The 24,392-nt window shown below is 45.8% G+C and overlaps 1 protein-coding gene across 1 annotated transcript in view; it reads right to left on the reverse strand.

The window, feature by feature from the left end:
- Positions 1-24,392, reverse strand: part of LOC147725440 (janus kinase and microtubule-interacting protein 1-like) — a 1,438,523-nt gene that overhangs the window by 710,506 nt on the left and 703,625 nt on the right. The window contains exon 6 of the mRNA XM_086964109.1: positions 23,960-24,079. Coding sequence (XP_086820235.1) covers positions 23,960-24,079 — 120 coding nt within the window. The remainder of the gene's footprint in view (positions 1-23,959; positions 24,080-24,392) is intronic.

Here is a 24,392-nt window from a genome sequence, read left to right on the forward strand (position 1 = left end):
GAATATACACAGTAATACAGTGAAGACACTACAGATGGACACAACACAGGTTTTATAAAAATAGGTATTCTTGATATAGACTTAAACACAAGACCACAAACTACAAAAATCCACAATACTACACATAAGATTACTTAAAAGATGATTAAAGTCTCTTAGTTCAAGTTGTTGGTAAAGGCGACAAAGTTCTCAACAAAGTACCTGGATGCGTAATACAAAGTGAACAAAAGGCTAGCAAAAGGGGAGATGCAAAAGTTACGGTACCCGGGGAAACTGTTGTGTCCTTCCTCAATGCTTGCGCAGTGTAGGGGACTCATTGTGAGCCTTACCGGTGCGGAGGTGATGCATGGATTCTCGCCCTGCAGGCCCGTTGCAGTGCGCAAGATGGCGCCTTGATGCGATGATCCGGTTGCGATGCAAGTAGGTGGCGCCCTTGATGCGGCTATGACGATGCGATGACGCCCTGGCACCCTTGCGACGACTCTGTACTTTGGAGCTGCAACAGGCCCTGCAACACGCTTCTCCAGTGATGCGATGACGACTCTCTCGATGGCGTCACGCTTCTCCGGTGATGCGACAGCAGGCAGCTTCGATGAACACACACTTCCAGGAAGATGCAACGAAGGCACCCTTCTCCGGCGTTGCGATGATTTCAGCTGCTGCGGTGGCGACACGCTTCTTCTCGATGCGTCACGCTTCCATCTCCCAGTGGCACGCAAGGACATTCAGGAGGGAGCTGGAGGTGAAGTCTTTTGGCCCTGAGACTTCAGCAGGAGGCAAGCACAGTTCAAGCCCTTGGAGAATATTCTGTGGATGAAAGTCCTTACAAAGTTCCTTCTCCTTTCCCTTGGCAATGAGGCAACCACTGCAGGCCAACCCAGCAAACAGCACACTGGCAGAGGGGCAGTACACCTCCTGCAGCTTCCTTGGTTCTTCTCCTTGGCAGAAAGGTTTCTTGGTCCAGAAGTGCTCTAATTTCTTGGGATCAGGGTCCTGATATTTATATCCCAAAATCCTTTGTTCTCTGAAGGCAGAGAGGCCTCTGCCTAGTCCAAACCAGTTCCTGAGCACTTTGTTTACATGACTCTCTTCTTCCTTTCACTGTGCAGGGCAGAGACATCAGCTGCCCCACAAGAGGTGGAGCAGGCACAGGGGAGGGAAGATACAGCTCTGTAGCACTTTGTTGGCATGATTCCTCCTCTCCTTTCACAGTGCAGGGCAGAGACATCAGACAAGCCACAGGAGGTGGAGCCAGCATTGTAGAGGGAAGGCCCAGCCCTATTCAGGTCCCAGGTGCAACTCCTCCCTCCCATCTAGATGCAGATCTCTCTAGTCACCACTGGGCTGTCCCAGCCTGTCTCCTGGAATCCCTCAGCCCTGTCACTCACAAACCCAGACAAGGAAAACACAACCCAGCAGAGGCAGGCTCAAATGGTTAGGCAAGGAAATACCTGCTTTCTAAAAGTGGTATTTGAAAACACAGAATATTAAAATGAACTTTACTAAAAGATGTACTTTATTATTCTGAGTTCAGGCATACTAAATTCGAATTTCTACTGTGTTCCCTGAGTCAGTTAGGACTATAAGAATGTAATAATCTAACAGCCCATTCTGGCCTATGAGAACAGGTAGCCTTCACTAGTGAAAAACAAAAATGGCTGTAATTCACATTTAGGACAGGCTACGCACATCAGAGCATGTCCTACCTTATACTTACAATGCACCCTGCCCTTGGGCCTACCATAGGGGTGTCTAATATGAAGCAAAGGGAAGGTTTAGGGACTGGCAAGTGGGTGCACTTGGCCAAGTTGACATGACAGGCCTTGCAATGGCTGGCATGTGATACACTTTACAAGCTGCTTCTGTGGGTGGCACAACCAGTGCTGCAAGCCCATCAGCAGCATTTGATTTACAATCCCTGGGCACACATGGTGCACTATACTAGGGGCTGACAGAAAAATCAAATAACCAAATCATGGAATAACCAATTAGTACATTAATTTAACTTAGGGAGCACTTGCACTGTTGCACCGATTAGCAGTGCACAGTGCCCAAAGCATAAATCCAGCAAAAACATATCAAAACAGAGGAGGCAATCTGCCAAAATGGAAGGGAGACTCACGCCAATGATGCCAGGTCTAACAGTATCTTAATTACTTTTTGCTATTCACCACCTCTGAGAGTAAAGTTACTCCTAGGTGTAGATTCACATGGCTCCACTCGCTCAGTTTAGGGGGTGAAGTCTGCATAAACTGAATTTATGAAGTAATGTTAGTATTAGTAACTTTAGAAAGTTAATAATAGCTTTACAAAGTTAATACTAGTAACTTTGACTGTATTTTAAGCTCCACACAATCGGTAAGGATAAGTTACTTACCTGTAATCCTAGTTCTCTTCCAGGGGTATCCTCATCAAAGTCATAAGCACATGAATATTTCCGCCTATGCGCAGGACCCCGGAAACACATCACTTATATGTGAAAACCATATATGTAGAGCATGTGAACAAGGGCTTGCAGCCCGAAACGCGTTATGCATTTCCTGCTTGAAACTTCGTAAAACTGGATTAAATACTTGTCATCCATTCCGTGGTCCGTCTCCTGTTTGTGCGCTTCGCCGATCTGAGGGTTGGAAGTGGCGCGTTGGGAGTTCTGTCGGAATATATATATATATATATATATATATATATATATATATATATAAATATATATCAAAGCTCCAAAGTTACCCAAATGTTGAGCAGCACCCAAACACAGGCATAAGGTGGTAAGCCTTTAATCAGGATATAAGTGGGCTCCTGTTCACCGCTAACATACGACAGCCATTCCCTGCGCCTGACGCGTTTCGAAAGAATTCTTTCTTCCTCAGAGGCTTTTTGGGTCTGGATACATGCTGCCGGTCTCAGTCCATAACTAATAAGAATTACGTCCCCAGATGGGCCGGTCTTTGACCGCAAAGCATTATGGTTGCTGAAGTCCCGCTATTCACTCTTCCAGATGATAGCACTAATTTCTGTCAACCTTACAAACCTGCAGATGGGCCGCAGCAGACAATGTTCTCTTTAAATCCTGTGCCTGTGTTCCACAAAGCGGTTCGTTATATACCAGTCCGCGTGGCCCCCTTCAGTTCTAGGGTGGTGCAAACTCGGCGGCTGAGCGACCGGCCAAATATCAAAGCTCCAAAGTTACCCAAACGTTGAGCAGCACCCAAACACAGGCACAAGGTGGTAAGCCTTTAATCAGGGTATAAGTGGGCTCCTGTTCACCGCTAACATACAACAGCCATTCCCTCCGCCTGACGCGTTTCGAAAGTATTCTTTCTTCCTCAGAGGCCTTTTGGGTCTGGATACGTGCTGCCGGTCTTAGTCCATAACTTATAAGAATTACGTCCCCAGATGGGCCGGGCTTTCACCACAAAGCATTATGGTTGCTGAAGTCCCAGTATTCATTCTCCCAGATGATAGCACTCATTTCTGTCAGCCTTTCAAGCCCGCAGATGGGCTGCAGCAGACAGTGTCCTCTTTAAATCTTGTGCCCGTGTTCCACAAAGCGGTTCGTTATATACCAGTCGGCGTGGCCCCCTTCAGTTCTGGGGTGGTGCAGTATCGGCGGCTGAGCGACCGCCCAAATATCAAAGCTCCTTATAAAAAAAACACACAATGCAGCCTTCCATAACAAATGCTGAGCAATGTTGCAAGAAATTCTCTTGTACATAAATACATTCCAATAAAGCAGGGAGAAAGAAAGCATTTGAAAACTGCTTTAATATACAGAAGAAAGAACAATCCTGGAAGGAAGAATGAAAAACATTGTCAGCACATAGGCTGCATTGCAGAAACATTAGTGTAGAAAGCTGAAAAGCGAACCCACATAAACACTCAGAATAAACTGGCACCGTGCCTTTAGGGCAGCCATGACCCCTAGTTTCCCATCATGCCTCAGGGGTGACAGTTAGGTCAGTTGTTCTTTGTGGATACCCGCTGACCATTTTACAAAGAAATGATATGTATCATATTCACTTGCCCGGGGAGGTGGGTGGGTTGCTTATGACTTTGATGAGGATACCCCTGGACAAGAACTAGGATTACAGGTAAGTAACTTATCTTTTTCTTCCAGGGGATCCTCATCAATAGTCATAAGCACATGAATAGAATAGCAAGCCCATCCCCTCATCCTGCGGATGTATCATCAAGATACATATCAGCTATAAGGCTAATACAAACTCCAATGGATTAGCATTGGAACAGATTCCTCAAGGAGGCCTGGCCCACTCGGGTATCTGCCCTGGAGTCCGAATCCAGACAGTAATGCCTGGTAAAAGTATGGACCGATTTTCAAGTTGAAGCCTTGGAAATCTTGGCCATCGGTACATTGTGTAAGAATGCAACCGTAGCACCCTTGCCCCTAGTAGAGTGAGCTTTAGGGGAGGCAAACAGAGGCCTATTCGCTATTTGGTAGGCCAACTTTATACGAGACACTATCCATCTTGAAATGGATCTTTTAGAAGCTGGAAAGCCTGTTCTAACAGAGCCGTAGTTTACAAACAATTGATCAGCCTTTCTAATGGATTTTGTTGCTTACAAATAGAATTTGAGAACCCTCTTGAGGTCTAGTGAATGAAGAGACCTTTTCCCCGGTGTATCTGGATTGGGAAAAAAAGAGGTTAGAGAGATTGTCTGATCAACATGGAAATCAGACACAACCTTGGGCAGGAAGGAAGGGTGAGTTTGCATAACCACCCTATTGTGGTGCAAAACCGTGTACGGTTCCTTAGTACAGAGTGCTTGAATTTCACTCACTATCCGAGCTGATGTAATAGCCACTAGAAAGGCTACTTTCCAAGTAAGATGTTGTAATGTGGCCTTATGAAAGGGTTTAAATGGAGGACCCATCAATTTGTACAAGACGAGATTCAGCTCCCAAGTCGGGGAAGAGGGCCAAACAGGAGGATAAACCTTCTTCAACCCCTGTAGGAAGCCCTTGACCACCTGAAGGTGAAAGAAAGAAGGTTGGTTAGGTGATTTACTGTATACTGTGATAGCCGCCAAATGTACTTTTATGGATGAATACTTCAAACCAGATTTGGCCAAGTAGAGTAGATACGGCAAGATTACCTCTTCTTGCCCGTTAACTGTACTCCAACCATTACGGATAAATCACAAGTAAAACCTTTTCCATTTAAGAGAGTATGAGGTTCTTGTGGAAGGTCTCTTTGACTCCCTCAAAATGTGCATGCAGTCTGAGGGAGGTTAAAATGTCAGTCCTGTAGGACTTCAGGAGCCATGCTGCCAAACTGAGCGAGGGAAGGCTGGGGTGCAAAATCCCCCCTCCCCCCCCGCCCCCCCCCCATTTTGGTGAGAAGGTCCGGCCTGGCACGCGAGTCTCAGATGCGGGCAAACCGAGAGCTGCAACAGGTCCGGATACCACCATTGGCGAGGCCAGTCCGGTGCTATGAGGATCATTTTCATTCTGTATCAGAGAAATTTGGCTACAACCTTCAGAATGAGAGGGAGGGGTGGAAAGGCGTATGCAAACGTCCCTGACTAGTCAAAAGAGCATTCCCCCTCGTTCCTGGTCGGTAAAACCTGCATGCGAAGGCGTGGCATTTTCTGTTTTGATCATCTGCAAAGAGGTCGATGAAAGGATTAACCCATTGATGAAAAATGTCCGCAACCACTTTGTCGTTGAGCACCCAGTCTTCTTGCTACTCGAAGTGACAACTAAGGGCGTCTGCTCGCACGTTCTTGTCTCCTGGCAGATGCACTGCAGTGATTGATAGGTTCCTGGCTAGCAGCTAGTGCCAGATCGCCTGGGATTCGAGAGACAGAGGGCGAGAGCGTGTCCCACCTTGCTTGTTTAGGTAATACATGGTGGTTGTATTTATAATGCTGACGCTACAACTGCCATGCATTTTATGAATTGCCTCGGAGCAGATTTTAGGCCGAAGGGTAAGACCTTGAACAGGTAATGCTTAGTGCCCACCATGAACCGCAGGAACTTGCGATGTCATGGTGTGATTTCCTCAGATATGGAAATATTTAATGGAGCGCCAACATTCGAAACTTCTCCTTTTTGATGAATTTGTTCAGAGAACGTACCTCTAGAACTGGTCTGAACTTGTTCGGTTGGTCTTTTTTTTTAACAAGGAAGTATCTTGAGTAAATTCCCTTTCCTCTTTGTGTAGGAGGGACCTCTCTATTGCTAGTTTTTTGAGAAGGGTCATCACTTCCTGACGCAGGAGGTCTAGATATAGATGACGGGATTTTACCAGAGGAATGTTTTTTGGGAATGTGCAAAAACATATGGTGTACCCATTTTTTAGTATATTCAGCACCCACTGATCTTTGGTCATGCTGTGCCACTCTTGAATGTAACTTGAGATACTTCCTCCCACTGGAGGGTGCAACGATGCCAGAGGGAGCAGAAACTCATTGTTTCCCTTGAGTTTGTGTTGTGGAAGAGGACTGCTGTTGGTGTCCTCCTCTTCCTCTCGAGGAACGACGGCCTTGGTACTGGGTCTTGTTCTGTTTGTTTTGTGGCCATTGAGGGGTTTGAACCCTCTGTTGAAAATGTTTCCGATTTCAGGGCCTGTATCGCGCCTAAACTCTTTTTTCTTTTCCAGGCCCACCGCCTTTAAAGTGTCCAACTCAGCTTTCATTCTGGCCATTTCCTCCTCTGTGTGTATTCCGAACAGTGAGATGCCAGAAAATTGAAGATTTAGGATGCGCTGTCGTGCCTCCGGCTTCTATGCGGTGACGCATAACCAGGAAGATATTCGTGCACATATGCTATTTGACCGCCAGATGTGCACCATCCGCTGCAGTGCTGATTACCTGTTTGGCTAACAGCGCACCTTCCTGGAGGAGAAATCCTGCTGATCATCCTTTGGGATTTTGTCCTTGAAACACTCCAGTTAATCCCAAAAGGACCTGTCATAACGGCTCAGCAGAGCCGAAGCGTTAGACACCTGAAAGGAAGACGCTGCAGAGTTGCAAGCCTTCCGTCCCCAAGAATCCAGTTCTCTACTCTCTTTATCCAGAGGAGCTGAGGAGGAAGATGCAAGTGCGTGTGTGTTCTTCGCTGCTGGAATAATGACAGAGTCCGGAGGTGGATTCGATTCGAGAAAAAAAGGATCTGATGCAGCCGGTTTATATTTCTTCAAGGTTGGAGCTGGAGCTGCTTTAGTCGATGAAGGAGTGAGGAATATGTCCATTACTGGCTCAATGATACCAGGGAAGCAATGGCCTAGTCGCAGACCTTTGATTGAGGGTTTCGAAAATGATGGAAGTGGTGGTCTGAGGAGCGGACATGGTGATGCCCAGCTTTTGAGCTCCTCTGGCGAGAACATCATGAAAAGTGTTCGCGTCATCGATAGGTGACAACCTAGAAGGAGGGCTATCTGTAAGGGTAGGTGAGTAATCCCTTTTGGATGAGTGTGTCGAAGAGGAGGACCAAGATGGTGTTCGTCGCCTCTTGCGATGACCCTGAGTCGACCTGAGTTCAGGAGATATGCCTCAGTGTTCTCTCGTCCGAGTGGTGGGTGACCTGTCCACTTTTTGCACTAGACGTTGCAACGGTGATCTGTGCAGTGGACTGGAATAGTCTGTAGGCCATTGAGCGTGACCTACGGGCACTGTCTGTCAATGATGGAGAGGTTGGAGTCATCTGGGAGAGAGATGTATGGAAGGAGATCGCTGCCTCCTTGGAGAGCCTCTTGGCGGTGATCTTAAAGGCTCAGGCGAATGAAGCACTGCGTGACGATGCAATCGTCTGGGGTGAGCTCCGAATAGAGTGAGAAGCGGCTTCTGGAGCGTGATCGGCGTCTTGATGAGCGATGTGACGTCGATGGGGAGTGCCTCAACGTCGACCGGCTGTGTCACCATCACTGGTGAGTCCCTAGAACCTGATCGTCTCTTCGACGTCGATCTCTCAGTGTGCTTCGACGTTGTATGGTGTGACGTCAAATATCTGGAGCACATAGACCTTTGACGTTGAGCGTGCAGGAGACCTCAACGATGAACGATTAGATGGAGAAATCTGTCTCGATGTCGATCTTTCTCTCGACACTGACTGTCTCCTGGAAGTCAGTGGAGTTGAGATCGGGGCACTCTCGTCTTCGACGAAGACCTCCGTCTCGACGCCGAACGACGTTTGGTGTATTTTACTCCTGATCTCGACATCGACTCCCTCGCCGTCAGAGAGGATCGAGCCTTCGACGCCGAACCCTCGCTTTGACGACGACGGAGGTGATAAGTGCCTAGCCTCAGTTGAAGAGGCGTGTCTCGATGTTGACCGCCGCCTAGTTGACGGAAAACAGAGACGCCTGCTTTGATGCTGATCGCCAGTGTCCTTGTGACGACGGAGCATGTCTTGACGTTGAACGCGGACTTGACGGCGACGATGGAGATCTGTTTCTCGACATTGGGCAAGCCGGGTTGGCGACAGCAGAGTATCCGACGTACATGTGTTCTTTTTGAGGACCGGTGTTCTCTCGACGGCGAGCTCGCCGTTGATGGTCTTCTCGTCAACGTTTTCGTTGCCGATGAAGGAATTTGAGGCACCGAGCCCGACTCCGATGGAGAGCATACTGGAACCTTACTTCTAGATGGAGTGGTGGCTCTCTCTTTCCTCTTCTTCCTCGGAGACCTGCCTCTTGAGGGAGATTTCCTCTTCTCAGCCAGCCCATAGAGGCGAATCCTCTCCCTGTCCTTCAGAGTTATTTTGGACAGCAGCTGGCAATGCTGGCAGGTCTTTGGATTATGTTCAGGAGGAAGGCATAGAATACAGACAGGATGGTAGTCTGTTTTAGCCTTCTTCTTGCCACAGGAAAAGCAAGGGTCAAAAAGAGAGGGCATTTTTGACTGAAAAATAATGCTCAACTCTCTAAAAAACAGTAGAAATATACTCCAACACCAAAAAGATGTCGAATTAAAAAGGTTTTGACAAACAAGAGAAGTATTTACTGACAGAAATCAGCAAAAAGTAAGAGCTGAAGTAACGAGGGTCCTGACAGAAGGAGCCGGAAAGAACAACTGACCTAACTGTCACCCCTGAGGCACGGTGGGAAGCTAGGGGTCATGGCTGCCTTAGAGGCATGGTGTCAGTTTATTCTGAGTGTTTATGTGGGTTAGCTTTTTAGATTTCTACACTAATGTTTCTGCAATGCAGCCTATGTGCTGACAATGTTTTTCATTCTTCTTTGCAGGATTGTGCTTTCTGTTGTATATTAAAGCAGTTTTCAAATGCTTTCTTTCTCCCTGCTTTATTGGAATGTATTTATATACAAGAGAATTTCTTGCAACATTGCTCAGCATTTGTTATGGAAGGCTGCATTGTGTTTTTTATATATAAATATGGACATCTATATAGAGCTACATATATGGTCCCACGCATAGGCGGGAATATTCATGTGCTTATGACTATTGATGAGGATCCCCTGGAAGAGAACTAGGCCTTAGATCTCCGAAATCAGGTTAAAGACCTCCGGATTTGGGAGGGGGACCTCCTCGTGGAGGTAATAGTAGAATTACACACATCTGAATGAAATCACACACCCCTGACACACATTCCATTCCAACAACATAAATACTGCCCACACCATAGGCTCTGCGTTTTTCCTTTTCTTTTTTCACTTCCTGCAGCCACCACATTCTACACTCTAGACTACACTAATGTGTTACCAGGTAAGATTCTAAACCTTTCTCTCTAGCTCGCTAAAAACAAACCTAAAATCACTCACCCATATCTATGCATCACCCACACCTTCATTGACAGGTACACATCACATGCATACCCCTCGAAAACACCCTCTAACACATACTATATAAATAGCTAAATGTTACTTGTAATCACAAAAAATGCTGAAAGAATTTTATCTACCCAAAAGATTATCACTACATGACCTCAAACTTGATATTTCCTCAATGGCAACGCATGAAGACGTGGATGGTACTCAAGCCAGTCTACATTACCTTCTTGACCAAACAATACAACAATCAAATCTATCAAATAAAAAACTATTTTCCGGCGCTATGTATTCACTTCTCAAAAAAAACTTGCTTTGATTGGAAACAGTAAACCGTTAAACATTTAAAAACCTCTACCTATACTTCATTGACTGTGCACCTAAAACCAACAACCGCCTTCATAAAGAGATATATTTGTGCCAAACTGCACATAAGACTTAAGCACACTCATTCTCAAAAGATAATTATGCCTTTTGTATTTCACCTTTCATAATGTAATGTAAGGTGGATCTGTAGAGTGCTGTTTGTCATCCGTGTGGGTTTCCTGTTTATGAAACTACTTTTTATCCTGCTTACCTGTAATTATCATGCAGTTGAAAAACCCACAAAATATCTACCAACACATCTTACCGTATGCATGTAGTGCTTAAGGTTGGTGGCCTAGAATAAAGACAATTATTTTTCCAATAAGCTTTTTAAGATCTTTTCTCACTCACCTTAGCAATAAAGAAACAAAAAGATTGAATGAAATGAATTGGTAACTATGTGAGAAATATATCTTTTATTTTAATTATTTGTTATTTTTTATAGCACAGAGAAGGCACAGAAGCATCAGAGTGCGTTCCAAAAGAACAGCTACCCAACAATCACAGCTGGAGTATGCTAGAGGTACAAACTATAAAGAGTTGAAAGCAGATAATCTAGAATAAGTGGGAGAAACGCTGTACACAAGTGCAGTTCCCGAACGATCTGCCTAGGAGTACATTTGAGATACAAAAAAAATAGTAAAAAGTAGACTTTCAAGAGTGGTTGTGAGGAAAATTACTTAACCCGAGCGCCTTTTAAAGAGAAGAACTTTGTAATCTTTTGAATCTATCTGGACATTAGGTCACTTCCCAAGAATGTGAATCGTGAATCTTTCTTGTTTAAAGGTGAAGGTCTAGAAGACGGGACTAACCATTGCTTGAACCCCATTTTGCATCCTTGATTTAACATTTTTCAGTTAGGTATGAGGGAGAAGAGGAGAGCAGTGCCTTGTGTGAGGTGCAGGCAGTCATAAATTAGGGTCTCGACTCTGCAGGCAGCCAATGGAAGGATAGCAAGATAGAAGTGATGTGGTCGAGTTTCCTGTAACCGGTAACATGGTGGGCTGCAGTATGTAGAACTACTGTGAGAAGATATAAGTGAACTTTGGGGTGCCTGAGAGGAGTGGGATACAGTAGTCAAGTCTGGAAAGAATTAACTCCTGCACAATTGGTTTTGGGTCCTGATCTGGGATGAGCAGCTTGATCTCACAGAGCAGCCTTAGTTGAAACAGGGTACTCTTGGCCATGGCTACGATTTGACTCTGAAGGTTGAGTAGGCTGTTGAGGGTTAAGCTGCGTAAATTGGCATTCTGAACAATACAGGGTTGACACTCGGGAGGAAATCCATAGAATGTTGTACAGATAGACTGGCTTTCTTCAGATATTATAAGGAAATATGTTTCTGAAGGGTTTAGTTTGAGGTGGTGATTTAGCATCAATGATTGAATTCTTATGAATGTGTTGGCTGAGTGAGAGGGAAGAATGATCAAAGATGTTCCCTATACTTTGTCATCACAACAGTTTGCAAACATTCTCTAAAATATCCTTATCTTATTTTGTAGCATACGCCTAGGTAAAGTCTTAAGCTTGTAATATGTGGATAAGAACGTTTCAATCCCTATGAAACTCCTGTTTGCAGAGGGATCTGAATTTCAAATACTTTGGTAATTACTGCTACCTCCACCTTTGTTCCCTGGAGAATTTCGTCATGCTAAACCACTGGAATATACCAGGTGAAAAATAGGTTCCATTCATGCAAATTTTGGTGAGTAAAGCATCAAGTTTGCATGCAATTCCTTATTTTCCACTTGAAAACACAGAGGGCCAGATGTAGGAGCCCAAATACTGGTCGGTAACGGCCGAATTCGGCCATTACCGACCGGTATTTGGTTATTGGGATGTAGGGGCATCATTTTACAGATTCTGTAAATTTACCGAATCGGTAAATTTACAGATTCTGTAAAATACCGAATCGGTAATTTTACAGATTCAGTAAAACCCAGATGTAGGTGGGACTCTTCTGAGTCCCAAAGGCCTTTCAGATTCGGTATTTTACCACCCAATCCAATTGGGTGGTAAAATACCGAATCCTGGTGTGCATGCACATGTGTGCATGCACACCTATGCCATGTGACAGACAGACATGCCCTTAGGGCATGTCTGTGTGCCACATGGCACATATGCCTGTATTTGGGGTGCTAGAGGGTGTCAAAGTGACACCACCTGCACCCTTGCTGGAATCGGTATGGATGATGTGAGAAGCATCTGATGTCTTAATTCCCTTCTCCTTCCTTAATTAATCTCTTGCTATTCACCCACTATAACTCCATTTTTAAAACCAGATCAAGAAAAGTTGACTTATTTTAGTCAGCAAGTAATAAGTTAAACAGGTTAGATGCCCAAGTCTCAATAAGACTTTATGTGCAAAACGAAAATCATAATTACTTTCAACGCTCTTGTAAGATCTTAATAGTCCTTTTGTGCCCCCCATAAAGCGTAAGAGGGAAAAAAATGCCAATACTCTTTTACAGCAATTGCATTTAAAATGAGGCCAAAAGCTCTTTAGCTGCACCCTCTGAGGTCAGAAAGTACGATTTCTCTTTGAAAATTATTTTAAGTTTAGAAGGCTTCAGAAGAAAGGCCAGGGTGCCTTTAGCCTGGAAGGCAGGTATTAACTGTCGAAACTTTCAGCGTTGCTCCACTGTGGCATGACAATAGTCAGGCCGCACGAAGAATTCCTCGCCTTTCCCGCTTCTTTTCCAATCTGGCCTGGCCAGGTCATAGAGAGCCTCTCTTGCCAAAAAATTGTTTAGACAAATCAAGATTGCCCTAGGTTTTGAATTAGTATCCTGTCTGGTGTTTTTTTTAAATGGAAATCGGTGTGCACGTTGAATTTCCATATCCCATTTCCATTGCCCGAGCTCTGGAAAGGCTTCCAAAAAGAGATCAATTACAAATTGTCGTATATTGCCGCCTTCGTTTCCCTCAGGAACACCCAGGATTCGATACTTGATCTGTTCTCCAAGTCCACCAGTTTCCAATTTATCTCATCTCTCAGCCCTACCAATGATGAAATTTGTGTTTGTTGATTTGTCACGGTATCTTCAATCGCTGAAATTCTCCCCTCAGCCTCGTTCACTCTAGCAGACGTCTCACTGCAGAATTTGGCGACTTTTCTGTGGTTGTTTTGGAGCCGTCGAATAGCACCTTGCTTGCGGAGATTTTCTGCCCTTGTCTCCTCCCGATGCTGGATCATGAGCTGACAAAGTGTATCTAGCGTAGTACCAGTTGATTGTGATTGTGTACTATCCTGAGTCTGCGGTTCCTCTGGTGCAACCGCAATTGATGCATTGGGGAAAGTATCTCCATGTGTTGCGAGTACTGTAAAGTCTTTAGCACCGCATTCCGACCTGTGTTGAGGGGCATCCTCATCCTCATCCTCATCTTCATCTTCCTCCTCACCCTCCTCCTGTCCCAGTGAGCCAAGCGATCCTTGTTGCGATCCCAGACTCTTACCACGAATATCGTCTCTCCATCCGCCATCTGCCTGAAGGATTTCAGATTCTAGAGCCACCGTCAGTCATAGAGTAAAAATTACCTGCAGAATCTAGTGATTCAACATCTTCCACAGCGAGTAGAGATTCTGGTGCGTCCTGTGCTGATTCTAATAATGTCTTATGACTTAATTCTCCAGATATCTGAAGGGACTCCGGGATAATTGACTGTGAAGGCATTGAATTTTGACTCTCTTTTGACCCATCTTTACCATTGCCAGTGTCTATATTCCGCCCAGTGTCACTAGGTATATTTAAGTTCTCAACTGCAATTACTGATGTTTTCCCATTGTTGCCATTTAAGCGAGTATTTCCCAGTTCTAAAGTTTTTTTTTTTTGTGCAAACATGTCTGGAATTTTGGGAATAGCTCCCAGCCTACAACTCCCAGAATCCCCCACTCTCGAGTGAGTGGTAACAGTAGTAGTAATTTGGGCTGGAGCTGCTGGAGCTGCTGTCAGAATAGGCACAGAGACAGAGTCAGAGTTAAGAGTTACCTGCTGAGGGTTCTGGAGATTATCCTGCAGTATAGTGTTACCAGCATTACCGCTATTCTGCGCGTTCTGAGCACTCTGGGTGTTCTGAGCATTCTGAACACCTTCCTGTGCAGCCGTAGTTGCCCTCGTCTTTGGCTTGTTTTGCGGTTTAGGAGCCGCCATTGCAGGATTCTTCGGTGCCATTACTCCAGCGGTGTCTCCGTTACGTCGTTTCTGTGTGCAAAGTCGTCTGCCAGAAGCAGCGGATTGCTGCGAGTTGATATCCTCCGCAAAGATGATCCACGCTCCAGTCCGTGGTTCCGATTTCGCCCTTGAACGCGGGAGAGATGGATGCCACCACGTAGGTTGCATCGACCGGCTGAACCAACACCAGAGATCCAGCCGCATCCCGGGAAAGAAAACAGGTAAGAGGATTTAAATATTTGAGAATTTAAAGGCTCCAATTTCCTCCTATTGATCTGTGCTGCTAGCCGCTAAGACATCAGGTTTTTTAGGGCTGGGTCAGGTACTATTGAGAGGTCGGAAGATTTTAGGCAGCGAGACCGCTAGCGATGCTGCTCACTCGGACGCCGATGCGTCGCCATCTTGCCCCTACTACAACCCGGGCCTTCATATGTTTGATTCTAAACCAGCTTGGAATCAATACCTAATTCTTAGGTATTGTTTAGGGAAAAGATTCCAAACATCGAACAGTTTAATAGCTAAAAAAAATTAAGATTGTACGGTCCACCCAAGTTAAGAACAATTTAAGAAACATATATCAGTTACTAACCAGACAAAGGTTACAGAAGGAGATATTTTAAATGCTGTTTGTGTTGTTCTAGGGGAAAAAATATCCAATTGGAAAAAGCTCCAAATGAAAGAAGGTGACTCTGCATCATCTCAAGATGTAAGGTGCTCAGGCAAGCCTCTTTTATTTGCTTCTTTGGTTTACTTCTATTTTCCGCAGCTGGGTAGGCACATCATCCACAGCAGAGGGTGGAGGTGGCAGAGTCTTGTTGAGCAGGAATGTTCAATTTTGGATACATCTCATGGTGAAGGTGTCTGGCTGTATTGAAATGGCTCTGAAGCAGGGGAGAGGATGTCGCAGCGTTGCCAGATCAAAACTTCTACATTATTTAGTATTTAATAATTACCACCCACCAGTACCAAATACTGCAGCGCCAGACTCTTTTAAAAGCTGCTTGGGACCCATATCCACCAAGTCAAGTTTACTAAGTCATGTAAACCTAAGAGTGAGTATAAATATAGGTGAAGGCAGAAATCTTTTAGAATCCATGTTAGGAAAACAGCAGCACATTACCATAAAGGTTCCAATGCTTGGATGAAGTAGGCTGGGCCAAAACTAGTAGACCAGTTCAGTCCCACAGGAATTCTGGCACAGAGGAGCAGATGTCTTCCATTCTAGATATTCAGGAACTGTGTTGAAAATCGGGCTTGGTACAAATTAAGTGGGCCAAAGTACATCCCTATATAGGAAAACTTAGGGTTTCTACAGATGCAATTTCTAAGGCTACAGTACACCAAAAGTATGGGATCATTTTTATCTGTCTCAGGACATTCAGGGGTTATTGGCCCTAGATTATGAAAATCAGGGACCTTTACCACTGGTGTCCTGGGGCTTATATACTATTGTACACAAAATTAAGTACCCACTACACATCTTCAGCACCGGACTCAAGGTAGCAAAGTTGAGCTATCCACAACATACTATGGAGGCGGTATGGGGAGTTGAGATTTAGAATTTAATAAATCATCCAATATAACTTAATACCTCAATGTCCTGCCAGTGCTTAATCTTGTAAAAAGAAAAAATTTCCTGGCGCATTGGTGCTTCGTGGTGGGATTTCTTCAGAGGACCTCGTATAGCATTAGTTTCCACAGCACCCTCTAATTCGGGGGGGTTAGAATTAGGGGTCTCTGTTTGGCACAGGTATGCACTTGTGACAAACAGGGACCCTCTCCTCTAGTCAGGGCAAGGGACTTACTTATAAAAATAACCCCTGCTCACCCTCTAGGTGGTGTGGCGCGAGCAGACAAGGCTAATCTTCAGGGCGTTTAGTTTGTTAAGCATTTATGATCAAAATGACCCACCACAAACGGACACTAGGCGTAGCTATGTATAAAAATAAGTATGCTTTATATAAAAATATATAGGTAAATGCAGGCTTAATACAACACCAGGATAACGTTTTTTAAATGGCCACAATGCTTTGGTATGAAGAGAGTTCTTTCAAATGCGCCGTTTTTGTGGTCCTGCGCGCTTCGCACTAGCTGGGCGACCCTTTCTTTGGCAGTTGGTACTTTTAAACAATGTTACACCAACGGTGCGGACCCTGTGGTCCGAGTCGCACAGTACCTTTAATGCGGGAGTTCATGGCGTACAGATGCGGCCCCAAGTGAAGGCGGGCCCGGGACGAGGTCAGCGGTTCTCCCAGGCAGTCCGGCTTGTAGGCGGCCTCGAGGTGCGAGGCGGGTGAGCGGGACTGCGGAGAGAGGGGCAGATGATCCGGAGGTTAGGCGTTCGCGGGACGAGGCTTCTGTGCGCAGCGTACTTCTTCAGTACGCGTTGTGGATTCGAACCGCACCTTCAATGCTGGTGCGGGCGGTCCGGTGCGCTTTCACAAGTACGCGCCAGACCGGGCTGAGCGTAGCAGGAGGCTGGCCCAGTCCGAAGTTGATGGTCACTGAGACGGCACCTAGGGGCGGGTACGGACTGTACCGCCGGCTCTCTTGGTGCGGTGCTGTACGCCTCTGAAGTACGAACCGTACCTTCTGTCAGGGCGGCTAGGGGGGGGCAATACGGGTGATCTCTAAGGGCCGGAGCGGGGAGAGAGGCGGCTGGTAGGCTCAGGTGTAGGGGTGTTTCTTTGCCTCGCAAAGGGGCTCTGGGCTATTTCAGCGGCGGGTGCAGCAAGGACCAGTGCGGCTCAGGGAGAGGAGGGAGGCAGGGTGCGGGCGGCCCAGCGGAGCGGACACGGCTCAAACAGGAGCGGCGTGGCTGGAGGCAGGGGCGGCCAGGCACGGGCTGCAAAGAGAAAGCAAGGCGCACTTCAGATTGTGGCCCCAGCAGCACAAGAGATCAGGCAAGACCCAGCAACTCGTCGGGGAAGGCAACAGAGTCCAATGATCCTGGGACTCCGTTCAGGGGGCAAGCTCAAGTCCAAGCCCTTGGAGATTGTTTCAGGCACAAGTTCTGCAAAGTCTTTTCTAGGCTTTTCCTCTCCTTTCTTCAGCAAGGTACCCACTGCAGGCCAGTCCCCAAGGTCAGGGACAGTTTTCCTCCTTCAACTTCTCCAGGTCCTTCTAGGCGGGCAGAGGTTCTTCTTTAGTTCAAACAGGATTTATTGTTTAGGAGCAGGGCTCTTACTTTTATACGCAAAATCCTTTGTTCTCGCAGGCCAGGGGGCCTGAGCCTGGTTCAGCCCAGTTTTGGAGCATTTTGTTTTGGAGACTCTTGCTGCTTCTTTCAGGGTGCAGGGCAGAGACATCAGACACTCCTCAGGAGGTGGAGACAGTATTGTGGTGGGAGAGCACAGCCCTATTCAGAGTCAAGGAGCACTCCTCCCACCCATCCTGGAGTAATCTCTCTATTCACCACCTGGCAGCCCAGACTGTCTCCTGAAATTCTCTGTCACTCACACAAACCAGACAGCAGATACACATCCTAGCAGAGGCGGGCTGAAATAGTTAGGCAAGCAAATGCTAACTTTCTAAAAGTAGCATTTGCAAATACAGTAAATTAAAATAAACTTTACTAAAAGAAGTATATTATTATTCTGAGTTCAGGCATACTAAACTTGACTTTCTACCATGCTCTCTGAGTCTGTTAGGATGATATAGTGTAACAATTCCAGCAGCCCATTCTGGCCTATGGAGAGCAGGAAGCCTTACAATATTGAAAAACGAAAATGGCTGAAATTCACTATTAGGACTTGCCACACACATCAGGGCTTGTCCTACCTCATGCTTACAATGCACCCTGCCCTTGGGCCTACCATAGGGGTGACTAATATGAAGTTAAGGGAAGGTTTAGGGACTGGCAAGTAGGTGCACTTGCGCAGTCAGCATGACAGTACCAGACTGCACGCAGGTTCTGCAATGGCAGACCTTAGACACCTTTTACTAGGCCGCTTCTGTGGGTGGCACAACCAGTGCTGCAAGCCCACCAGCAGCATTTGTATTTACAAGCCCTGGCACTCCAGGTGCACTTTACTGGGGACTGACAGTAAACCAAATAAGCCAATCATGGAAACCAATCAATGTATACACTTTATAGTATCATCTACCGTATGGCTCACTTCCTTTCCCGTTAGGCGCTGCTGCTTTGGGCCGCGTCACTCCTGCAGTTGAGCCCAACTGCTGTCAATCCCAGCACGTATTCCCCGCTTCAGGGAAAATTAGGAGTCGCAAAACAAACAGAGTTGTCAATCCGCTACAGTTAAGGTTCTTATTTTATTTTTCAATCCATGGGGTCAAAACAAAGTAACCAACGCGTTTCGACAGCGTCCGCTGTCTTGATCACGGTCAGTTTGTGTGGGTGTGCTCACAAGATTTAAGGATTCAACAACCATTGCATGAAACCATAGTTACTCCCCCAATTGGGCGTATTCAAAACAACACCGATAGTGATGTGTAAACGATAAGGATTCTGGGTGATGTAGTTTGAACATGACGGGTTATTTACAAATAAATACTCATTAAGGTTCAGAAGGAAACACATTCATAACTGAGTCAGTTTTAACACTTCGTGTTGTTTGGTTGTTGGAATTGGAACCGAGTGTCTGATTGAATTTCCGGGTAGTGCCGCCCTCCAGTGGGCAAGAATTTACCAATCCATAATATGATTTCTGAGCATAGAATATCAAAAGTGAGGGAATATGGGACGGGTTTAAGGTAAATTATGAATTATAAAGGATGTGATTTATGGTTAAACGGGAGGATATACAGAGAACATGTTATTTACAAATTGTCATTTCAGTCATCAGAGGTGTATGTAGAATTCTTCTGATTGATTCAAACCATGCGGAGCCAATGTTCTGAAATTCAATATGTGTCTAGATTCTTTACGTCGTAAGTGTTTTTCACTGTGACCACCCCTGTCTGATAAAGTCATTGTTTCCAGACCCCAGAAACGCAATTGTTTCCAGTCTCCATCATGGTTGGCCTCCATGTGTTTTGCAACGGCATTGTTCCTGTCCTTGTGTACCGTTGCACGTACATGTTCCAGAATGCGCTTTTTCAACTCGCAGATGGTGCTGCCAATATATTTCAAATTGCAAGGGCATTCGATCATGTATATGGAGTATTTGCTATTACATGTTATGCATTCTTTAATTTGCCAGGTCTTTTTGTTTAGCATAGTTATTTCTGTAATTGGTTTGGCGATGTCACACACCTTGCAATTATAGCATTTTATGAAGCCTTTAGTTTGTAACCATTGTTTCTTTTTTGTGGTTTTTTGGAAATGACTGTGAACCAATTGATCCTGTAAGTTTTTTGCTCTTCTGTATGTGATTACTGGATGTTTGCCCATTTTTTGGCCTATGATTGGGTCTAATTGTAGGATTTTCCAATTTTTTTCTCAAAATTTGATTTATTTGTTTGGATTCCTGACTGTAATTCAAAATTAGTCTGATTGGTTCTTCTTCTGTAGAAGTTTTATCCTGTTTCTTTTTCAAGCAATCTGATCTTGTTGTTCTTAGTTGTTATCGTATGGAGAGCATAAGCACCCAGTCATTACACCAACAAAAACAGGTCAGAGAGAATATTGGAGGAAGGCAAAAAGTTCAGGGATGACCCTGCAGAGAGGGCCAAGTCCAACAGGAGGGCATATGATTCCTTCCCCTGGTGGTGCAGCAGATGGCTTTAGTTTATCCTGTCTGAGCTGCTGTACTGCCCCTCCCCTTCTAAGCAGAGTCTTTTTTGTGAAAGGGCTCATTAATTGCTCATTCTGATTAGTCCATTAGCTCTCTGTGTCGAAACACAATCCAGGCAGCCATTCCTGGAATGCATAGACAAAGTTCCCGAGTTTCCAGAGCCTAGCAAGGAGAGTTGACAGTATGTATCACACAACTGGAACTCAGAGAGTTTCTCAGTCACCAGTTGTTGTGGAGACCCTACATTATAGTCGGGAAATCTTGCTAAACTGGCTGGAAGTTTCTGTCCCATCTTTACACCAAAGTTGCAGAAGGTAGTTGTTTATTCTGACCGTCAGCTCAGAGACCAGTTCTGCTCAGGTCCTGCTTCAATTTTTAATTATTCTACCTTAGCCTGCCCCAGCTATAGTATTTGCTTTCATTTGCTGGTAAAAATGCAGGGTGTAGCTAACAGTATCTGTCAAGGAGACTCAAAACAAGGGAACAAGAGAAATGGAAGATATCCAATGTAACTTCCTGTCTGCTTGTAGTGATCACTAATCCAAATGGCAGGTGTAAATCCCTACGTTTCCAAGGGGCCCTCTTTCGCCCATCCTCCACACCTAAACATGTGACCCACAGAGTATGGCTGAAATGTCCTTGAGCTGCCCTGCAAGTCTAATTTCTTTCTCAGCCCCCGCCCCTTAACTTTCCATCATAGGCACCACTTCAATGTATGGCAAACATAATGATTTCCACTGTGGCCATGGCTATGTCACATTGACTACTCACGTCCTGTATGTACAGCAGTAATGTACATCCAAGAATCATATATCTCCCACATGGATCTCAGAAAGACCCGGTTGCAGGGGACTAGCAGACCAAGTTAACTCCTTGGAGCTCGTCATGAGTACAGGAGCGCCGTAGCTCATGACGAGCTCAGCTCGTCATGAGCATGGGGGCGCAGTGCGCGCCCCCCTCCCCCCCAGCACAGCGGGGGATTAACCCCCGCAGCGAAGGGGTTAAATATGTGGGAAAAGGACAAACAGTAGGTGCCTCTTAATGACAGACAGAGAGAAAAAGACCTATAAACATACTCGTAGCTACCACTGTTGGGCTTCAGCAGCCTGGTAACCCGACAATAGTCACACTCAGTAAGGAGGGTGCAAATAGTATGCCCTTCCAAACCAAAAAACCCGGCTGATGGTCGCAATCCATTAAAAAAAAATGCTCTCGGGGATTTTCGTGGGGATCAAAAAATCTACAGAACATGCAAGGGTGAACTTAAGGCAATGGTGCCTCTCTCTAGAGCCGAGCTTTCCAAACTGTGTTTCCCGACACAGTACTGTGTCGCCTGCAAATCGTGGGTGTGTCGCAGGCACTTAGAACATAACTGCTGCTAATTAAGAGGCATTCCTAGACACTTTGCTCTATGGTCGTTTAAAGAACTGTGAAGTGCTCAGGTGTGGCTGTGTGTGTGCTCGGGAAGCTGGGGTGAGGTGAAAGAGGGAGACAGAGGGAGGGAAACAGAGGGAGAGGGAGGGAGACAGAGGGAGAGAAACAGGAGGGAGTCCGGGATACTCAGAGGGAGGTAGAGGGAGACAGATAGAGAGAGGGAGGGAGACCGAAAGTGGGAGGGAGACAGATGGAGGGAGGGAGACAGAGAGGGAGGGAGACAAAGAGGGAGGGAGACAGACGGAGACAGAGGGAGACAGACTCAGACAGAGGGAGTCAGACAGACAGAGGGAGACAGACCGACAGAGGGAGACAGACCGACAGAGGGAGACAGACAGACAGAGGGAGACAGACAGAGGGAGGGAGGGAGGGAGACAGACAGAGGGAGGGAGACAGAGAGGGAGGGAGGCAGAGAGGGAGGGAGACAGGCAGAGGGAGACAGGCAGAGGGAGACAGGCAGAGGGAGACAGACAGAGGGAGACAGACAGACAGAGGGAGACAGACAGAGGGAGACAGACAGACAGAGGGAGACAGACAGACAGAGGGAGACAGGCAGAGGGAGACAGACAGAGGGAGACAGACAGAGGGAGACAGACAGAGGGAGACAGGCAGAGGGAGACAGACAGAGGGAGACAGACAGAGGGAGACAGGCAGTGTTAGTGAGATGGACGGAGACAGAGAGAGAGAGGGAGACGGAGACAGAGTGAGGGAGACAGAGTGAGGGGGAGAGAGGGAGAGGGGGAGAGAGAGAGGGAGGGAGACAGAGAGAGAGAGAGAGACAGAGAGAGGGAGGGAGAAAGAGACAGACCGAGATAGAGACAGAGACAGGGACAGACAGAGACAGATAGAGGCAGAGACAGGGACAGGGGCAGACAGATAGAGGCAGACAGACAGAGAGACGGAGAGAGAGACAGAGGGAGGGAGACAGGGACAGACACAGACAGAGACAGGGACAGACAGAGACAGAGGCAAGACAGGGACAGACAGACAGAGGCAGATGCTGAGACAGGCCGAGATAGAGAGGCAGAGAGAAAGAGAGGGAGAGGGAGAGAGTGAGACAGGGGGAGGAAGGGAGGCAGAGTGAGACAGAGGGAGGGAGTCAAAGGGAAGAAGAGGGAAACACATAGGGAGACAGACAGAGGAGGGAGACATAGGTAGAGGGAGACAGAGGGCGAGGGAGATAGAGGGAGAGGAAGACAGAGAGAGAGAGGGAGACAGAGAGAGAGAGGGAGACAGAGAGAGACGGAGACAGAGGGCGACAGGAGGGCGACAGACACAGGGCGGGAGGGAGACAGACAGAGGGCGGGAGAGAGGGAGACAGAGGGAAGAGGGCGACAGAGAGATGAAGACAGAGGGAGACAGACAGAGGGAGACCATTTGCCCACTTTTATTTCAAAATTGGTTCCGGGGGAGAACCCCCTACCCCGAGACCTCCCTTAGGTGGTTCGGGATCGCTCGCATGCTACACTGCCTTACTCACAAAAGGATGCATCTCCAAAAAGTGTGTCACCAACATGAAAAGTTTGGAAAGGTGTGCTCTAGAGCCATGCACAGTACCTTTCTCTGTCTCTACAGAAGGTTTTCCATGAACTAATCTACATCCAATTTACAGCAACATGTCCACCCCAATATAACAAGAATTGCCTTTTAAAGCAAAACCTCTTCACAACCTCCAACAGCTATATTTAAAATGAAAGAGAGGTGGCTTACCGTTTAAACAACCTTTAAAAAGAAATTAAATTAAGATTTTGAAACACAATCAGTATATTAAATAGGTTTACTTTTAATAATAAATACAAAATATAGTTCTTGTCATCAGTATAATACACACTTGAGGGAAGTTTTATCCGTTTCATCGTGTGTTCGTAATGTCTTGGGCAGGTGCATTGGGCGCAGATGTCTTTAGACTAAAAGGAATACAGTGGAAAAGGCAAACATTTTAGGGATACCGACAAGAAAGATGGAATACCTACACACAGTACGAAATGATGCCTTATTTACCTCTGCATTGTAATGGCCAAAAGGAATGGCTAAGATAGTCAACTGTTATGTATAATGTTATGTAGATTTGTAGAAAACAGTCAACTGGGAGGGTATCCTAGCGCTGAATAGATGAATCCATACTGAAATCTCATACTATAAAATTAACAATATGAAGCATCTCAGGCTCCTAATTCAATGTCTCAAGAGCCCTGAACAAGGCTAGGAACATGAAAACCTAGGGTATGGTAAACTATATACTTATTAATCCGGTGTATGTCCACAGGGAATGGCCCTGCACACAAACAAAAATGTGAAAAGTTGACAGGTCAAGCAGGTCTGATTCACATAATCTGGATATCCAACTTCATGGTTGGTTCTGTAACGGCTAACTTCCCTATTAGTAGTGTGGCTAAAGCCACGCAGTTTACACACGCCTATTAAACTGAAATTAAAAAAGAAGACATGCTGAATTTGCTTGGTTACAATGTATATTTTTGTAATCAGAACTGCAACAGTGCTGAAAGTTAACCTCTCACTTGTTTTAAATTTTGCATGCCAATTTTACCAGTTCATTCCTTTCATCTGCTAAAAGGGTGTTCCTGTCCTCCAGCTTCCGAATGACTGCATTCAGTTCAGCAATCTTTAGCTGAAACCTTCGTTGGTCTCGTTCATCCACATGCTGTTCCTTTTAAAAAAACATAATATATAAAAACATAATTTCCTCAACTACGGAGCAACACATAGAAAGCAGCCTACACAGACCGAGGACCCCTGCATATCATGCAATACAATATTCCTATACTCGCAAAATAAGGAATGAACATTGGTTTTGTCACTTAAAAGTCAGCAATTTCTAAAAGAACGTTCATATTCTGGCTTCCAGGTCTGTGCTCCGTGGAGCAACACTGTGGTTTCTTTCTTCAAACGTCAGAATTGGAACAAGAATTCAATATAAATCATAAACTGAGATCTAATGAATCAATCACTAACAAATAGTT

This window comes from Lissotriton vulgaris, chromosome 3_2 (genome assembly GCF_964263255.1).
Source record: "Lissotriton vulgaris chromosome 3_2, aLisVul1.2, whole genome shotgun sequence".
Lineage (NCBI taxonomy): Eukaryota > Metazoa > Chordata > Amphibia > Caudata > Salamandridae > Lissotriton > Lissotriton vulgaris.